This window comes from Homarus americanus, unplaced genomic scaffold (genome assembly GCF_018991925.1).
Source record: "Homarus americanus isolate GMGI-L3 unplaced genomic scaffold, GMGI_Hamer_2.0 scaffold47177, whole genome shotgun sequence".
Lineage (NCBI taxonomy): Eukaryota > Metazoa > Arthropoda > Malacostraca > Decapoda > Nephropidae > Homarus > Homarus americanus.
In genome coordinates this window covers 1981190-1998142 of record NW_024723484.1, presented here as the reverse complement: position 1 = coordinate 1998142, position 16953 = coordinate 1981190, and the positions used below count along the sequence as shown (strand labels likewise).

At 42.8% G+C, this 16953-nt stretch overlaps 1 protein-coding gene across 1 annotated transcript; it reads left to right on the top strand.

Moving 5' to 3' along the window:
• The first annotated feature begins 8924 nt into the window (after positions 1–8924).
• On the top strand, positions 8925–9470 carry LOC121863480 (protein TRACHEARY ELEMENT DIFFERENTIATION-RELATED 7A-like). The gene has a single exon (XM_042362153.1). The coding sequence runs from the start codon at positions 8925–8927 to the stop codon at positions 9468–9470; it is 546 nt and encodes a 181-aa protein (XP_042218087.1).
• The last annotated feature ends 7483 nt before the right edge of the window (positions 9471–16953 follow it).

Below are 16953 nucleotides of genomic sequence, written 5' to 3'. Positions count from 1 at the left end.
ACGAGGCGTTGAGAATGATCCATCGCGCTAATGACCTCTCGTTAACCCACAGTTAGCAGTAGTCTTCTTGGCACAGAAACACAACCACGTATCAACACAGCAATTTCTATGGATTTAATGAACCATTATATGATTTATACCACATTAAATTATCTCACTAAAAAAATAACCTGTCATATACATAGAAACACATGAAATGTTTCAACGTATTTTGTAGAGCAAATTACAGTTAATATGAGCCAGTTAAGTCCACAATATAAACTTGATAAATATCGTAAAAAATAACAGGAACGAGCATAAAATGTTTAACTGAAAAGATAACGATGTTAAACTCACCACGTCCACACACACAAAAAAAACACACCGGTAAAATATTAACAAATACAAAACTGACCACACAACACACAAGTGACGTAACAAAAACAGAGAGAGAGAGAGAGAGAGAGAGAGAGAGAGAGAGAGAGAGAGAGAGAGAGAGAATCATTGTAATTGAGGTAATAATGACGTGTTCCTGACGTGATGATGTTCTACTAGTCCTCAACAATGCACGTGACTGCCAGTGATAACAAGGTCGTACTTACAGACACACACACACACACTACACAGGACTCTCTATCTACCCCTTCTACAGACTAGTTAGTAGTACACTGAAGAGAAATCATATACTTTAATAGAAACTGAGAATCATACTTAAATTTATCCCTATAGTCAACATATTCACCATTAGTGTTAATATACTGTAATACTCTGGATATCTATTGGCGCTGTCCAGTATTTGCTATCATGTGAGAAAAACGCTTGACATATATCTTACAGCTACGCATCAATGGATATCTAGATTACCAAAAATACAAAGACAGTAATAGCGAGCGAACATGTTTAATATCTACATAAATATATCTCGACACCCTATATGATTCCTCTTTGTGGATCAGCCTGGACAATTATTTGTGTCAGATTCCACAACACAGGCATCAGTGGCGGCAAGAGTGAGTGTAAGCCAACATGAAGACACTCAACAACTTCCATAACAATCCCTGGTTAAACACTTGCGAAGAGCCTCTCTCTGGTAAGTGGATTGTGATGTTAGGAGTGGTGAGCCAACAGCCTCACGTGTACATTATAAGTTCTTACACAGCACGACACTCAACAGCCGAGTCTTTTGAGCTCTCCGGTATCCTCGCCTCTGACGGCTTCAACAATGATCCTGAATGTTAATTTTGTAATCCAATTTGACGGAAAGTATAATAATGATATTTTGTTTTTTACGTTATTTCCGTGTTTGAGTTTAATTCGCCATATTCAACCACCCCTAAACATACACACACCCACCCCAACTTCTATCAGGCTAGCGTTCATCTTTCCAGCGCCTCTCACCATCATAAATAAATAAATAAATAAATAAATAAATAAATATAAATATATAACTATATATATATATATATATATATATATATATATATATATATATATATATATATATATATATATATATATATATATATATATATATATATATATATATATATATATATATATATATATATTCTTTGCGGGAGAAGGTTTAGCTTAAATCCCTAAATATTATATGAGGACTTCATTTCCCTCTTGCATAAGCAAGATACCGCGAATTTGGCCGCGATACAATAACAAAATGGGATTACCTTCGAGGGTAAACTAGCCAGAGGGTGATGGTACCTGGCGGAGGAGGAGGAAGGTGTGCGGGGAGAACACTTCCAACGGGAGGATCATGCTAAGAGGATCAGACCACCAGCGGGAGGATCAGGCTAAGAGTATCAGACCACCCATACTAAAAGGATCATACTAATATGATCACACTTGGATGACGATGTTACGTGAATCACACCGGATGGAATACATCCATCACTGCTGAAGGACGAGAAGTAGTAGGAGGAAGAGGTCGTGGCTGTTCACCACTGAAGGAGGAGTAAAAGGAAGAGGAGGAGGAAGAGGACGAGGTGGATCACAGTTGTAGGAACATTACAGAACGAGATGAAACTTACAACAGGTAGACTGTCACCCGTGGAAGGCAAGATGAATGAGACACTTTCCTGCTACCACTACTGCTGCTACTATTGCTACTGCTAGAACTGTTGCTGGTACTACTGCTGCTATTGCTACTGCTAGAACTGTTGCTGTTATTACTGCTGTTATTGCTACTACAGCTATTGTCGCTGCTCTGCTAGTACTGCTGAATATTTAAATAACCACTGGTTTGGTAAAAACATTGGCGGAGGACCCTGCTGCTTGAATACAGAACCCAGAATCTATGAATAATGAATCAAACCTCAAAATTCAGTGGCGCGTCATTCATACATACCAATGTTATGGAGTGGGGTCGACCTCCGCTCCTCATAAAAATATTTCTCCTGCTTTTCCCCCGTGTTGAGGAGGCAGTGTCGTCCGTGCTCCTCCACGACACTACGAATTTATACAACACATTCAGGACGGACGGATGGTGTGTGCGCGACCTACGTGAACGTATACACCCACACACACACACACACACACACCAAGTGAGGAAAAAGTGTCGGGCGAGACGTATATAATTTGGTAGTGAAGACGGTGTGTGACGCTCGTTATCCCTTTTATCGTGTTTGTGTATTTACCTCCGTGTGTTATATCTACACAGAGATACCTGGAAACACCCAGCTTCCCTCCACACTATATACATACACCTTAACCACAAACAAATATAAATTATGTCGCCATAACAATCATGAATGCTCTCAAAAGTATAATATTACACACTTAGTATTATAGGCTTTATGATATACTGTTTGCATGTATATATACCGCATATTAATTAAGTATATTACCATTTTATACTCTCACCATCATGACTAAAGAACATGCAACTCAAAAATCAAATGGTACTTTCATTGTAAAAATTCACTCTTTTTAAGCTTTCCTCGAGACAATATGACAACTGTCCGTCTTTGTTAGTACAGTAAAATTATGAGCACTTGTATTCGTGTTGTAAGTAAGTCAGGTGTCAAGACTGTAATGGCGGTCAGAGCGTATAATGATGACTGCCCGTGTGAGCATCATACCGGAGAGGAGGAATAATATAGCCCTGATGACCACGAACACCTGCTGGGTACCTGAACACCATATGACCCATTACATTTTATCTCTTAGTGATTATAAGCACCTGGGCTATACCTGTGAATGGTTATGTGTAGTCGGAGATTACCCATGAGTACTTTGAAGAGTATATCTGAGTGGTTATGAGTACCTGTGCTATATCCGAGTAATCATGAGGCTCGAGTATAAGTGCCTGGGGAGAATATATGAGTACTTACCTGTAGTCTGTAACGCTGTCCCTGTATTTATAGATTATGAACTGGTGGATGTACCGGTGTATGGCTACGGGGTCCTGAGTTACCGGTATCCGTGACACAATCGCGGTGGTTCCCTGTCTCCTGCCACTAAGACTCTCAAGTAACAGCGAATTTCAAGTAAAAATTATTACAATAAGAAATAAAAAACAATAAATAATACACCTGGACACACCTGTCAGGGTAAAATCGTTTCCAAATATCTCGAAAGTATAAAAATAAATTTCAAAAGCGAATCCTGACGGGAATTTGAAAGTCAGCGGTAATAGCAAAAACGTGAGCAGAAGCCTAAAAAGGGATAATAACGTAAGAGTGAATACAGTGATGATGAAAGATGAGAATGGTGAGGTTCAAGGTCAGATAACGATCAGCCAGACAGTGGCGGAGGGTGATGGTGCCTCAGCATGCAACACACAACGGGTTCCCACCACCCAACAATTCACGGAAACTGTACACAATGCCAGAAAATGTTTGGAGTTTGCAGGGTTTTTTCTTTTTCTTTTTTTCCACCGTGGAGATGAGAGCACTGAGTGGGAGATATACAACACGTCAGTCAGTGTGCTCGAGAGACCGTCATAGCCAGGTGCCTCTACATTGGCCAAGAGAGGAAGTATAGAGGCCATTTTTGTCTTAAGCAACCGATAACGCCTTAAGTCATATGACAGACGGGATTTCCCCATTATACATGCGCGCCATAGATCTTCGGTACAACTCTGAGCCGACTCGTGGGGAATCGAGTGCCTGACGAACACCACTCGCCTGACCCTTATACTCCGCCACGTCTCGACCACCCACAAAATATCAGGTTCTCGTTATGCCCAGCGGTGGTGGTGGGCTACACAGGACCTCTTCCTTCCCTCTCCATAGCGGCGGCTCATGTTAAAGCAATCCTTTTCTTGTTGTTTTTGATGTGTACACATTACCACGCCCTGGAACTATACACATAACCACACCCTGAGATTATACACATACCCACACCCTGAGACTGGACACATTACCACACCCTGAGACAGATCTGGCTACTGTACCCCGTGTGACTGTTAATTAAAAAATGTATGAATAGCGGTTAACGAGTGCCATGTATCCCCATGGTTTAAAACGTCGAGTATATCCCCGGTAAAGTTTAAGATGCAGTCCACCCCCTTTAGTTTATCACCCAGTGTATAACTGTCATATAAGATGTACAGTAAGCAGCCCTTGGTTTTGGAGGTACACAACCCTTGACTCCTGTGGTCTGAGACAAATAATCCCCCATGGACGCTACGTGTTGGCCATACTGTGAGTTTATGAGGACATAAGCCCAGTGTTGTGAGTGTGGAGGCTGCATGTGTGACCCACAGGCCAGGGTGGGTCGTCAGCAGGTCCGCCCCCTACCCCACCCCGGGCCAATTACTATACACAAGCGGGCCATAAATGTTACTTAGGAACTGTTACCGGCACAGGCTCCTGCGTGGCCTGAATGATACGTGTAACGGGACAGTGTGTCTCCGTCCAGGTGGCGGGGGTGACCCTCCAGGTGAAGCGAGGTGCTCCTCCTCAGATGTACCTTACAGTGAAGCGGAGTGCTTCTCATGTGCCCCCCAAAGGGTAAGCGGCGCACTCCTCAGGTGGCCCTAAAATGTGAGGCAGGAGCTCCTCCTTACTCACTTCACTCCTCTTATTGATACAAAAACAACGTTAGAGCATAATCTTTCTCGAACAGATTTTCGATAAAAAAGTAAATTTTGTTGAACGTTGGGTCATGTAGTGTCAAGAACGCTGTGACCACGTCCACCACCACCACACCAAGTGTCTTTATAATCCTGGAATAATTACTCTTATTAAGGATGCCATACACCCAACACCAGAATGCCCTGTACACATATATTTCACTAAATCTCTCATCTTTCGTAAATTAATTATTTTTTCTCACTTAAAATATATAACAAGAAAGAGCTAGGGCAGGTGGCCACTGGAGGGTGACCCAGTAAAACAAAATGTTCCACATAAGCATATTAAGAGGCTATACCAGTGTGATCCACAGCTGAGACACACACGGGCCGCCTCAGCTGAGATGTGGGGCCACACTTTACTGATAGTAAAACTGAGGGAGGAGTTCCGGTCTCCCTCCTACGATCGCAGCGCTCAGGTAGCATCACCCCTGCTGCTGTACCGCCACCCTTGCTGCTGTACCGTCACCCCCTGTTGCTGTATAGTCACCCTTTCTGCTGTACCGTCACCCCCTGCTGTTGTACCGCCACCTGCCACACCCTGCTGATGCTGTACCGTCACCCCTGATCGTCACACCTGCTGTTGTACCGTCACCCCTGTACCTGTCACATGATGCTGTCACCGTCACCCCCTGCTGTTGTCACCCCTGATGCTGTACCGTCACCCCTGCTGTTGTCCCGTCACCCCTGATGCTGTACCGTCACCCTTGATGCTGTGCCGTCACACCTGATGCTGTACCATCACACCTGCTGCTGTACCATCACCCCCTGTTGCTGTACCATCACCCCCTGTTGCTGTACCACCACTCATGCCGCTGTACCGTCACTCCTGCTGCTGTACCGTCACACACACACACAAATACACACACACAATATTAGTATGCGTTGTTATAACCCGTGGCAACACACACAACCAACACCATCTCTAATGAAATGCCAGCTAGACAACGGGAAACCAGGACATTTTTTGTATTGGTTTGAACTCAAATATTGCTTTCCATAAACACTGAAGATTGGAGAGAAAAGTGGCTCTGAGTTTACTGATGGTAAGTTAGGTCAGGTCAGGTCAGGTTTGGTTAAGGGTAGGTTAGAGGTAAGGGAGGTTTGGTTGGGGGTAGGTTTGGTTGGGGGTAGGTTTGGTTGGGGGTTGGTTTGGTTGGGGGTTGGTTTGGTTGGGGGTTGGTTAGGTTAGGGGTAGGGGAGGATTGGTTAGGGGTAAGTTAGATTAGGGGTAGGTTAGGTTAAGGTTAGATTAGGGGTAGGGGAGGTTAGGTTAAGGATAGGTCAGGTTAAGGGTAGGTTAGATTAAGAGTAAAGATAAGATAGGTTAGGTTAAAGATAGGGTGAAAAAGCAAAAGTTGTCAGTATTACAATAATATTTCCTGGTAAATACCTGAGGCGCTCACCATCACCATAACCACCATCTCCGCCATCGCCACCACTATCATCACCATCCCTACCACCATCATCATCATCACCACCATCATCATCACTACCACCACCACCACCACTGCCGGGTCAACCTCAAAAATATTATTCCGTGGGTGAGTCAAAACCGTAACTGCAGGTTATACAATCTAGTTTACCTGTCCTCGACATGCACATAAATTGCCACATTTTCTCGTCCACCTCTGTCTCGAGATATTTTTATTACCAAAATGTTTTAATATTATGATTTACTAGTATCAAATAAGAGGACAACACACTACATGCAAGTCCGTCCCACGCTATTTTTTTAATTTAATATATATGACACACTTTTATTTTCATTTTTAAAAACCAAGAAGAAAAAATTATCTTCGTACAGTATATATCCAGGTGAGAGGCACTTGTTTTATGCATGAGAAACTGACAAGTTCTCTCCCTGAGTGATGAGCGACTCGCGTCCACCCAACACACAACCTCCCACAGTCCTCTTCACACCATCACTATACACTTCACTGAATTAGTAAGGAGGTAAAAAGTCTATACATATTATTATTAGATGAATTGTTCAGAAACTCTAGCAACACCTGTCGACACAAGACAACTGACACAGGTGGTATTTTGGGAAGTGATTGCGAAAAATACAGACTTCATTGTAATTAAAGAATCATTTTTACTTCAGCTTTCAAGGTACTGAGAAATATGACGGATGAGGTATAAGGCGAACTCGTTCAGAGCATATATTGTTTTGTATAAAATTTGGTTAAGACGTGACCACATGTGTTAAGACGCAGCCGAAACACATAAGTGTCACACATAAGTGTCACGGACGAAGGCACGGGCCGAGCTCTCCACTACACACCAGGCGCGCCGGAGATGGCAGAGATAAAAAGTAAATTGGAATAATTCCTTTTAATATTAAAGAACACCACACAAACACTGTAAGCCTAATAATAGAGGCAAGTGTCTGCTACAATACACAACATTCGCTCCCTAGAGGATACAACACGCAAAAAACTTAGCCTTCGATCCACAAGGAAGCATCATGGCCGGTCACTACATTCGACCACCTTCACTTTGCCAACTGTAAACTTAGGTACTCATTTACAGCAGGGTCGACTGGGAGTATCCTGGGGGCGAAACCATGACCCTTGGGAGAAAAAATAAAATAGCGGCGTATCCATTCAGTCGCCACACCCCATTTATCCCAGAGTATTGTAATCATTCTAAACTCTCACTTAAACAATGTCAATTATCATAACACTCTCTTTCAAGCTCCACTCTTAGGTACTGTTTAAAGACACTGCTCCTATAACCATCAAGGATTATTATTTTTACGTGTGATTCGCCACCACAGTTTCAAATGTCGTTCTATTTATCATCAGTTATCAAAAGGTCAACCACCGTCTCTCCAGGGACCTACACCTTGACATAACTTCTTTATCAGTCATTAAAACCAAACAGCCTGAGTAAAAGGTCAAGCTTGCCTCTATCAACATTTTAGGAGTAATTTCTTTGACCTGTTAATGGGTTATGTCAGTGTTTACAGCGGCCGTGTCGTAGGTGTGTAACCTGTGGCGGGCAAATCTTCAGTGGAAAACTAGAGCTGAAGGAATCTGTTAACAGTCAAGTCATACTGCATTATATCACAGGCAAATAAACAATGTGTTTCCACCTGTAAGATCCAAGCCTTAAATACCCCGGTGTTATGATAGTTGTCAAAATGTAAGAGTTTAATTCATAAAGACCAAGTTAAGTGCATCATGCAGCAAGTGAGTGGCTTCTAAGAGGTCAAGTTTGTGATGACCAAATCTGAAGTTGCGATTGACCACATGATGACGCCAGAGTACAAGGTTAAGACAGTGGGCTCCCTTTATAAGGTCAAGCAGAGTTAGGTAGTTTAAGTGACTGTGTAAGCGTTGCATATCGAGTCAGGATAGCTAGGCTGATCCTATGGTGTCAGGATACACTTGATGGACAAGCTGATACCCTCGACCTTCACTCCCTGGCCCACCAGCTCCACCTTACTAGTTATACACAGTTGGATCGAGCAAGAACGCATGTCTGGTCGTATTGAAAATTCTAACACGAAAAGTATCCAGACTGAAAAAAAGATCGTTGACACAATAATGTCATAAATTATGTAAAATACTTACTGTAATCCTAGACATACCAAAAAATAGTAAAATCCTGTTATGTTTTTTTTAGATGAATAATAAATTACAATCGAGTTATGAATGTTAACTAAGAGAGGTAAAGTAACAAGGAATACCAACCATGGGACACACAATGCTAATGCCACTCACATATTTACTCCTCATTACTCACTATACTTAATTTCCTTACATATTTTCATCCTTAAATACTTATTTTTCTATCTATTACCACCCAAGACCTCACACCACTACAGACAGCAGCTCACGGTGACATGTACCCTGTGTCCCCCGCCTCACACCCCATACCCTGCGTCCCCCGCCTCACACCCCATACCCTGTGTCCCCCGCCTCACACCCCACCCTGTGCCTCACACCCCATACCCTGTGTACCCTGTGTCCCCGCCTCACACCCCATACCCTGTGTCCCCACCTCACACCCCATACCCTGCGTCCCCGCCTCACACCCCATACCCTGTGTCCCCCGCCTCACACCCCATACCCTGTGTTCCCGCCTCACACCCCATACCCTGTGTCTCCACCCACACCCCATACCCTGTGTTCCCCGCCTCACACCCCATACCCTGTGTTCCCCGCCTCACACCCCATACCCTGTGTTCCCCGCCTCACACCCCATACCCTGTGTCCCCGCCTCACACCCCAAGCCAATCACTCGGACCTCCAACACAAGGCTACTCATCTCTATAACCAGCCAACGACTCCCAACAGTCTCCTGGGGGTTTCTTACTCTGGCGAAACTTCGACCAAGTACACCTGGGGGCTCGAACTCAAGAACTTTGAATCAAAAGAGAATATCCTGACCACTCGACCCAAAGACTCTGCTGACAAATAAGGCGGATTGACAGTAGGCAAGATAATATATACGAGTTGGATGATCATTAATTCGTATAAAACAGGTGAACGAAATTTGCTTTTTCTTTATTTTGAAATATACGATTGTATAACGAAAAAAAAATATTCAGCGTTGAAATACTGTCGGAATACAATAAGCGGTTCGTGACTTATCTTTTAAACTAATACAAATGAAATTAAACGTACGTGTGTGTGTGTGTGTGTGTGTTGACGGTACCTACACTTGTACGTGTGTTTGCTTGAACGCTGTGAGAATATTTTATTGTGTTTCGTCTGTATACCAGTGTCTGTCTGTCTAGTCTGTGCGTGCGTACATGCCATTGTGTGCATTCCCCTCCCACCCAAGTATGCATACACACATAACTGCGTGAGTGTGCTTATACGTGCATCATACACTGTACTAGTATTGCGTAAAAAATACACCCACATTATGACTGTAACTTCGTGGAATATATGTCGTGCACAGCCTGTGAGGTGTAGACACAGTATTATTGTATTAAATTATAGTCTAGTGTGGGTGTCGTGAGGTGTAGACACAATGAATTAATGTATTATGTAAGAGTGTAGCGCAGTGAGCCATGTAGTGCAGTGAGGATAATGTGAGAAGTGTGGGTAAGGAGGTGTGAGGTGTAAGGGGGTATAAGGTGGGTGTGAGGTGTGTGTGTGTAAGGAGGTAAGGTGTCTAGTGAGGGGTGGGAGTGAGTAGTAAGGTATGAAGTATAATGTAGCGGAGGAGGAGTGGGTACTACGTTTGGGCTGTGGACTCCCCGGGGGCAATGTAACACTGGAGTGCTTCACAGTGGTAGCAACACCCTCACTCTTACCACGAGCCTCACCAATAATGTAATTCCATTTCGTTTCTTGTGTTTAAACGTCACCTTAAACATAACTTACCGGTACCTTAATACACTCCAGCTTATTTCACCCGGAGATATAACCATACTAACCTAACCTAACCTAACCCCCAGGTACCGTTAGGGTGGTTAATCTTCAGGTGGTTTAAACAGGTGTTATTGATTCCCAGTTTACCAGTACTGTAGACATCGAATATCCCCATCCCCCCCCCCCAAAAAAATACACTAAAAAATTACGAACGTAGATTAAAAAAATATATATACCTCACTCATGGACTCTTCGTGATGTGGAAATGTGGAAAATGTTATCAACTGGTCTGTTTGTCTAAAGCGATCATATGTTACACTCCCGAAAACCTTTACGAGAAGCAAAAAATCATTATTATTATTATGATATACAAACACCAATGCTATACTTACGCACCCCAGAGCATATTATCAGTTATGATATACACACAATAATGTTATACTCCATTAACCCGGAACAGATCACTGGAAAAGTTCTGTTAGTTTTTCCAATTAAAAAATGAATACACGACCCACTACTAACGGCTATGTCAAACTAACAACAGTATTCAGTCTCTCATTCAAGTCAATAATTACGTTTGATATTAATTTGAGTGTTGTCTTCCGTGTATACTGTCTCGCCTATACCTCAGACTACACTACACCGCCGGGTATCAGGACCTGAGGTACACGGTAATAAAATAAGGAGCAACTACAGGTAATTTCTTCAGTGTCAATCATCGTAGTTTTCTCCTACAGGTAATTTCTTCAGTGTCAATCATCGTAGTTTTCTCCTACAGGTAATTTCTTCAGTGTCAATCATCGTAGTTTTCTCCTACAGGTAATTTCTTCAGTGTCAATCATCGTAGTTTTCTCCTACAGGTAATTTCTTCAGTGTCAATCATCGTAGTTTTTTTCTCTTTTTAAGCAACTTTTACTAGCATTTGAAATATTTGCGTTTTTTTCTGTCAGTTGCTAAATTCTTTCTTCTGTCGCTAAATTGTTGTCATCAATATCTTCGTCAACGCAACTATGTGAAGCCTTCGAATTCTACAAAGGTTAATTACTTCCATACACATTACATACAGTAAGTTTCAATCTCCGTCTACTTACCTACAACGTTATGCCTCTTTTAATATTAATTTCCATACACAAACTCATCCAAAAGCAAAACTAGTAAACTTTGGCGGCAAAATTCAATTAAAAAAAAAAGTTTCCAATGAAGATCAATGAAATTTTGAAGCCTTCTTGATATGCATCCTTGGACTACCTGACTGGATTTTCAAGAGATTCGACTGATTTTCAGACTAATTTTTGCACATTGTTTTAAAGTGTCCAACCATGGGCTCTTTCTTACCTGGAATATGTATTAAAAAAACAGATAAGGAGTTGACAGGGATAAGGCAGCATTACTACGACAGGAGGAAGACGCCATAGACAGTACTGTATGGAGTATGAAGATACTTTAATTGAGTTGAAGATGAAGACGATTAACAGAATTCTGAATATTTGCTGAAAAGCAAAATTATGTGTTGTATATTGTGGTGAATTTTACAGTGATATACGCAGACGTCAGCATCATCCCTTGTAATTCTGAACGACAGCATCATCCCGTGTAATTCTGGACGTCAGCATCATCCCTTGTAATTCTGGAGCAACATGTACAGTACAGCTGTCGTCCTCTGAGCCTCCTCTTACCACAACACGTATCGTTATGGTCCCACCCTCAATCTTGACTCCATTTTTTTTCTTGGTAAATACGTAGAAATGTACACACCAGATTTGTACATCGATGCATAAATCAATTCTAATCCAACATCTAGTCTTAAACTGTTACATTTTTTTGGTGCTAACATTTCAATTTAATTAACAGGTAATGTGTTAAAATTAGATCACTATTACTTAGGGAAGATGCAACACTATCACCATTAAGTAAGAAACGGTGTTAACAACCACCTGCCATACAGAGGCGACTGATCCAGCAGTGAAGTAAGTGATCCAGGTGGAGCTCGATGATCCAGGTGGAGCTCGATGATCCAGGTGGAGCTTGATGATCCACACTAGTCATACATGATCCACCATTCCCTACCATTACTTGTCCTTATTCCGGGTTTACTTATGGTGCTTACTTTCTAATCTCAGTTCAGGCTTCACATGATCTTTGATGTCCCCCCTCTAAAAAAAAAAAAAAATCTCTCCCTGTTATTACATTGTGTTACCCAAAATATCGCCATCCTAATCTCAGCTACCCCTTCGCTCTTATCTTCCTCAGTTTATCACTGCTTTTTCTTCCCCTCTCTACTTAACTTTCTCCCTTTCTCTTCTTCTAAATTCGTCTCAGTCTTTTACCCCCCCTTCCAAGTCTGTAGTGTTTCGTTTCATTTTCTGTTCTTTTTTTTTGCTTTTATTTACATGATAACAATTCCCCAAAAGTGATTCAATTAGTTTTATCACCAGCATGACATCTCATCCACGTTCCTGTTATTGAAGTCACTTTCATTGTTTTTTTTTTTTTCTTGTCTTTTCCAGTTAGTTGTATTCCAGTGTTTCCTTCTACAGTCAAGTACGGGCAGTTCAGCCTCGTGTAACTCTACTACTACTACTACTACTACTACTACTACTACGAGCGTCTAGTGTCCTCTGTCAGTAGTAATACCTCACCTTCACGTTTCTTGGCCTAAGGTCGACTCTTTTTCCTCAGTACCGTCTCATCACACGACTTGCACCCCGGTGTTCCCTCTAAACAGATTTGCAGGCTCTTTGTACCAACTTCCACGCCTCATAAAACTGGTGATCCCGCGTTACTCACAATACTGCCTTACTAAAATATGAAACCGTCCGTCCCCTTTTCCTGTTAGTGCTCTCTATTACAGCCCAACGCCCTCCCCCTCCTCCTCCTCTCCTTCCTTTCTTTTCATTTTTGTGTATTCGCTCCTACGCAATTCTGTCTCCCTCTCACTTCACCCTACCCCATTCCCTCACCCCTCTCATTCCCCTTTCCTAGAATTACACTACTACTACTACAACTACGCCCCATCTACCCTCCCCCACACACTTCCATCTAACCAAATTGTGCGTTCCTTGTCCTGTGTCTTGCCGCTATTTTATGTTCGTTCACTGACCTTGCCCGCTCCTCCCTCGTGTCTTAACCCAACCCCTCGTGCACTACCATTCAATTCTCTCCCCTGCCACGTCCACCATTAACTTCCCTTTATACTCGGCTCCACTACATATCACTTACAACATTATATCTCTCTACGTCTCTCTGTCTCTCCCTCTCTCTCTCTCTCTCTCTCTCTCTCTCCCTTCTTTACCTGCTGCCTGTAGTTATGCTGTTGTCATTCATGCCTATCCATCATACTCTCCTCCACCCTTCCCTCAACCTCTACCCACCCTCCTGTGTATCAATCCTCAATCCCCTTTCCGCTAAGCTATTCCTATCAACCCCCTTTTCCATCCCCAGTCTACCAGTCTCCTACTCTGTCTCCCTCCTAACTGTACGTCATTAACCCTTATCATCTGCTGCGCCCTTGCTAGTGACCTGTGCCTTGTCCCTTTCCATCATCATCATTACCACCCTCCTTCTTCTTCCTCCTACTCCGTTCTAATCAACTTCCCTCAAGGTACCATCAGAATGTTTACACCTTCACCTCTGTACCTAGCACCACCACTGTCACCTACCATGTGTAACAAATAATGCCACTACCACCCACCTACCACTTACCTTACAACCCCCTCCCCCTATATACCTTAAACCCCCCCCCCCTGTAGTACCAACCCCCATGACCCCCCCTCTCCGGGTGAAGGAACAACAGTATGGTAAGGGAGGAAGAGGAGGGTGGAAAGAGGAAGGGGGTGAGTGTCGCATGAGCTAGGGGTCGGCCACACACTGGGTCCCACAATAAGGCGAGTGCCACCCCGGACAAATGGCGTCGGGGCTGAGGAAAAATCTCCATATTCACTTGTCCTTTGAAGAACCCCGAGCTTTTTGGTTCTTCCTATAAATGATGGCTACAAGGGGGCATAAAAGCTCACTGCCTAAGCGTCAACAAGACCGAATATCGCATCAATGAAGCATGAATTTCCGACCATGAGAGCATGTGCGTCCTACACCTCATTTCCGGAGTGCCCTGACGGATTATATTTGGGATTATGATGTTGCTTGCCACTCTCTCACGGGGGGAGGGGGGAGGAGCCTGGCATGTTAGACCTTATTTGCATGTGTTTTAAAGGCCAGTCGCGCCCCACCTCCTGACTTATGGATGGTGAGGGCACTCGCTTCTCACCATCTCCCAGACTCTACCCTCTTAGTATGGAGGACAAGCGACACCAACACTCATGAAATTTAATATGCCAACACTTACTCAAAATTGCCACGGCTTCTTCTGAGAGAGGAGATGGTGTGGGTGGTGCTGGTGCTGTGGTGGGGAGGTGCTGGGGTGGAGGGGGAGGTGCTGTGGTGGGGGAGGGTGAGTGGAGAGATGCTGGGGTGGAGGAGGAGGCTGCTGGGGGTGGAAGGGATGGTGCTGGAGTGGGGGGATAATTGCTGGGGTGGAGGGGATGGTGCTGGAGTGGGGGGGATGGTGCTGGGGGTAGGGGTGTGGGGGAGATAGCAAGCCAACACCTCGTCCGAATACTTGTAAAATCCCACGACCAGGGCTTAATTACTGTGCAGGGAAGTGAGTATTAAAACACAACAAGTTCTTCTTAACCTTGGCTCTCAAGACGAGTCAAGAATACAAGTTTTATCCCAGGTTGGAGCAGCAGGTTGGCTCCTCCCCTCATAACAATGCCACACAGGTGCACTCAACTGGCAATATTTTACGCTGGCGGGAGTTAGTGGCGGCCAAAACACACAACACACGAGTACACGCCCGCGCTGTTACGGGAGGCTCCTGGAAACTCTTGCAGGCTCTTGGAGGCTAATGGAAACGTCTGCTGGTTCTTGGATCCTCACTGAAAGTCTTATAGGCTCCTGAAGATTACAACAGAATTTTTAGCGACTCGAAATTTTTTTTTTAGTTACTTATGAATCTGTGAGGCTCTTGGAAAAGCCAAACATATTCCAAAAAAATATGTAAAACTCTTTAAAGCTCACTACGATTCTTGAAGACCTCTAACTCTTTCACACTTACCCTCAATTATACACCATGACCTACAAGTGTCCACGAAAGAGAAGCATCTTCATTAACCAAGACGAAGTGCAATGGACAAGTTAGACACAAAAACGAAGAAATATGAAGAAACCCTAAATAAATTCGCATGTAGTACTTGTATACTTTGGGAAAAAAACACCAGTAAAAATTATATATTTTCAGGGGGGAAACACCCACACACAGTACATAATGAAAGACCAGTGAGACCACCCACGGCACGGGTGATGTGAGGGCAGCTAACTTCATATACTGATTATAATAAAATTTTACATTAAATACCAGGGGAGGAATGACCAATGAACCCAGTATTGAAGAGAAAGACAAAATTACAAGAATGAAAACTTTTAAACAATATAGCTCTCCAAATTGTATAACTAAATGGTAAAAAATAGTTGAAATTTTTTTATTTCAGCAAAAAATCGAACACTAAACACACTGTAATACTGAGAGAAATGATGAGTAGATGATCCTTCAGTGTAATAATGATAAGACTTAAAAATAGACGGTCAAATCCCATAATGGTGAAGAGACAGAGGCGTTCTATGTTAACATCTTGTAGTATACAGTAACAGCAATGGTCAATGATGGTTAACTTGCTCTCCTCAGTACACGTTCTATAACAATATGACGACATAGGCCTTAGCAGCTACCATAAAAACAATTTGTATTTAAGGAACACATATTAAACTTCTCTACCAACGGGGGGTGGTGGTGGTGGGGGGGGTGGGAATAAATATACACGGTAACAAGTAGTAATTATGTGTGGACAGCAGGAACACAGGGACAGTGTGGGTAGAGAGTAAGTAACAACATGATCAGCTGGAACACAATTTAACAACAGTGTGGGAACAACAGAAACAAAAGGTAACATTTAACAAGAGTGTGGGAACATAATACAAATTAACTATAGCGTCTGGACAATATATAAACAACAAGTAAAATCTAACGAGTGTGTGAACAGTAGGAACACTAGTTAATAAGAGTGTGTGTGTGTGTGTGTGTGTGTGTGCGAACAGTAAGAACACTAGTTAACAAGGCTGTGTGTGTGCGTGTGTGTGTGAACAATAGGAACACAATCTAATACTCAAAAATAGTGTTGTAACCCACAGAACAGGACTCCGGCGTTGCACCATCATTAACACTGTTCTATAAAACGTAATAAAAGTCCACTTTCATCAAACCTGTAATGCCTGGAGCTAACGTAAGTGCTCTGCAGGATAATCAGTTATTCCCAGTATTACATGCAAGGCCGTAAAAAAAATTAAAGATCTGGCCCCCTAAAAAATAAAACAGCCATATCTTTTTTTTTACTTCCAATACAAAAAATAAAAATTAATTCTTCATTCTAAAAAAAATATATAGATACTATATAAAATATAAATAAATTAGATTATACCCTAACAAGTCCCTCCCCC

What these genes read in the sequence shown, in the direction of transcription:
- LOC121863480 (XM_042362153.1), top strand. Translation starts at nt 8,925, where the DNA reads ATGTACCCTGTGTCCCCCGCCTCACACCCCATACCCTGCGTCCCCCGC.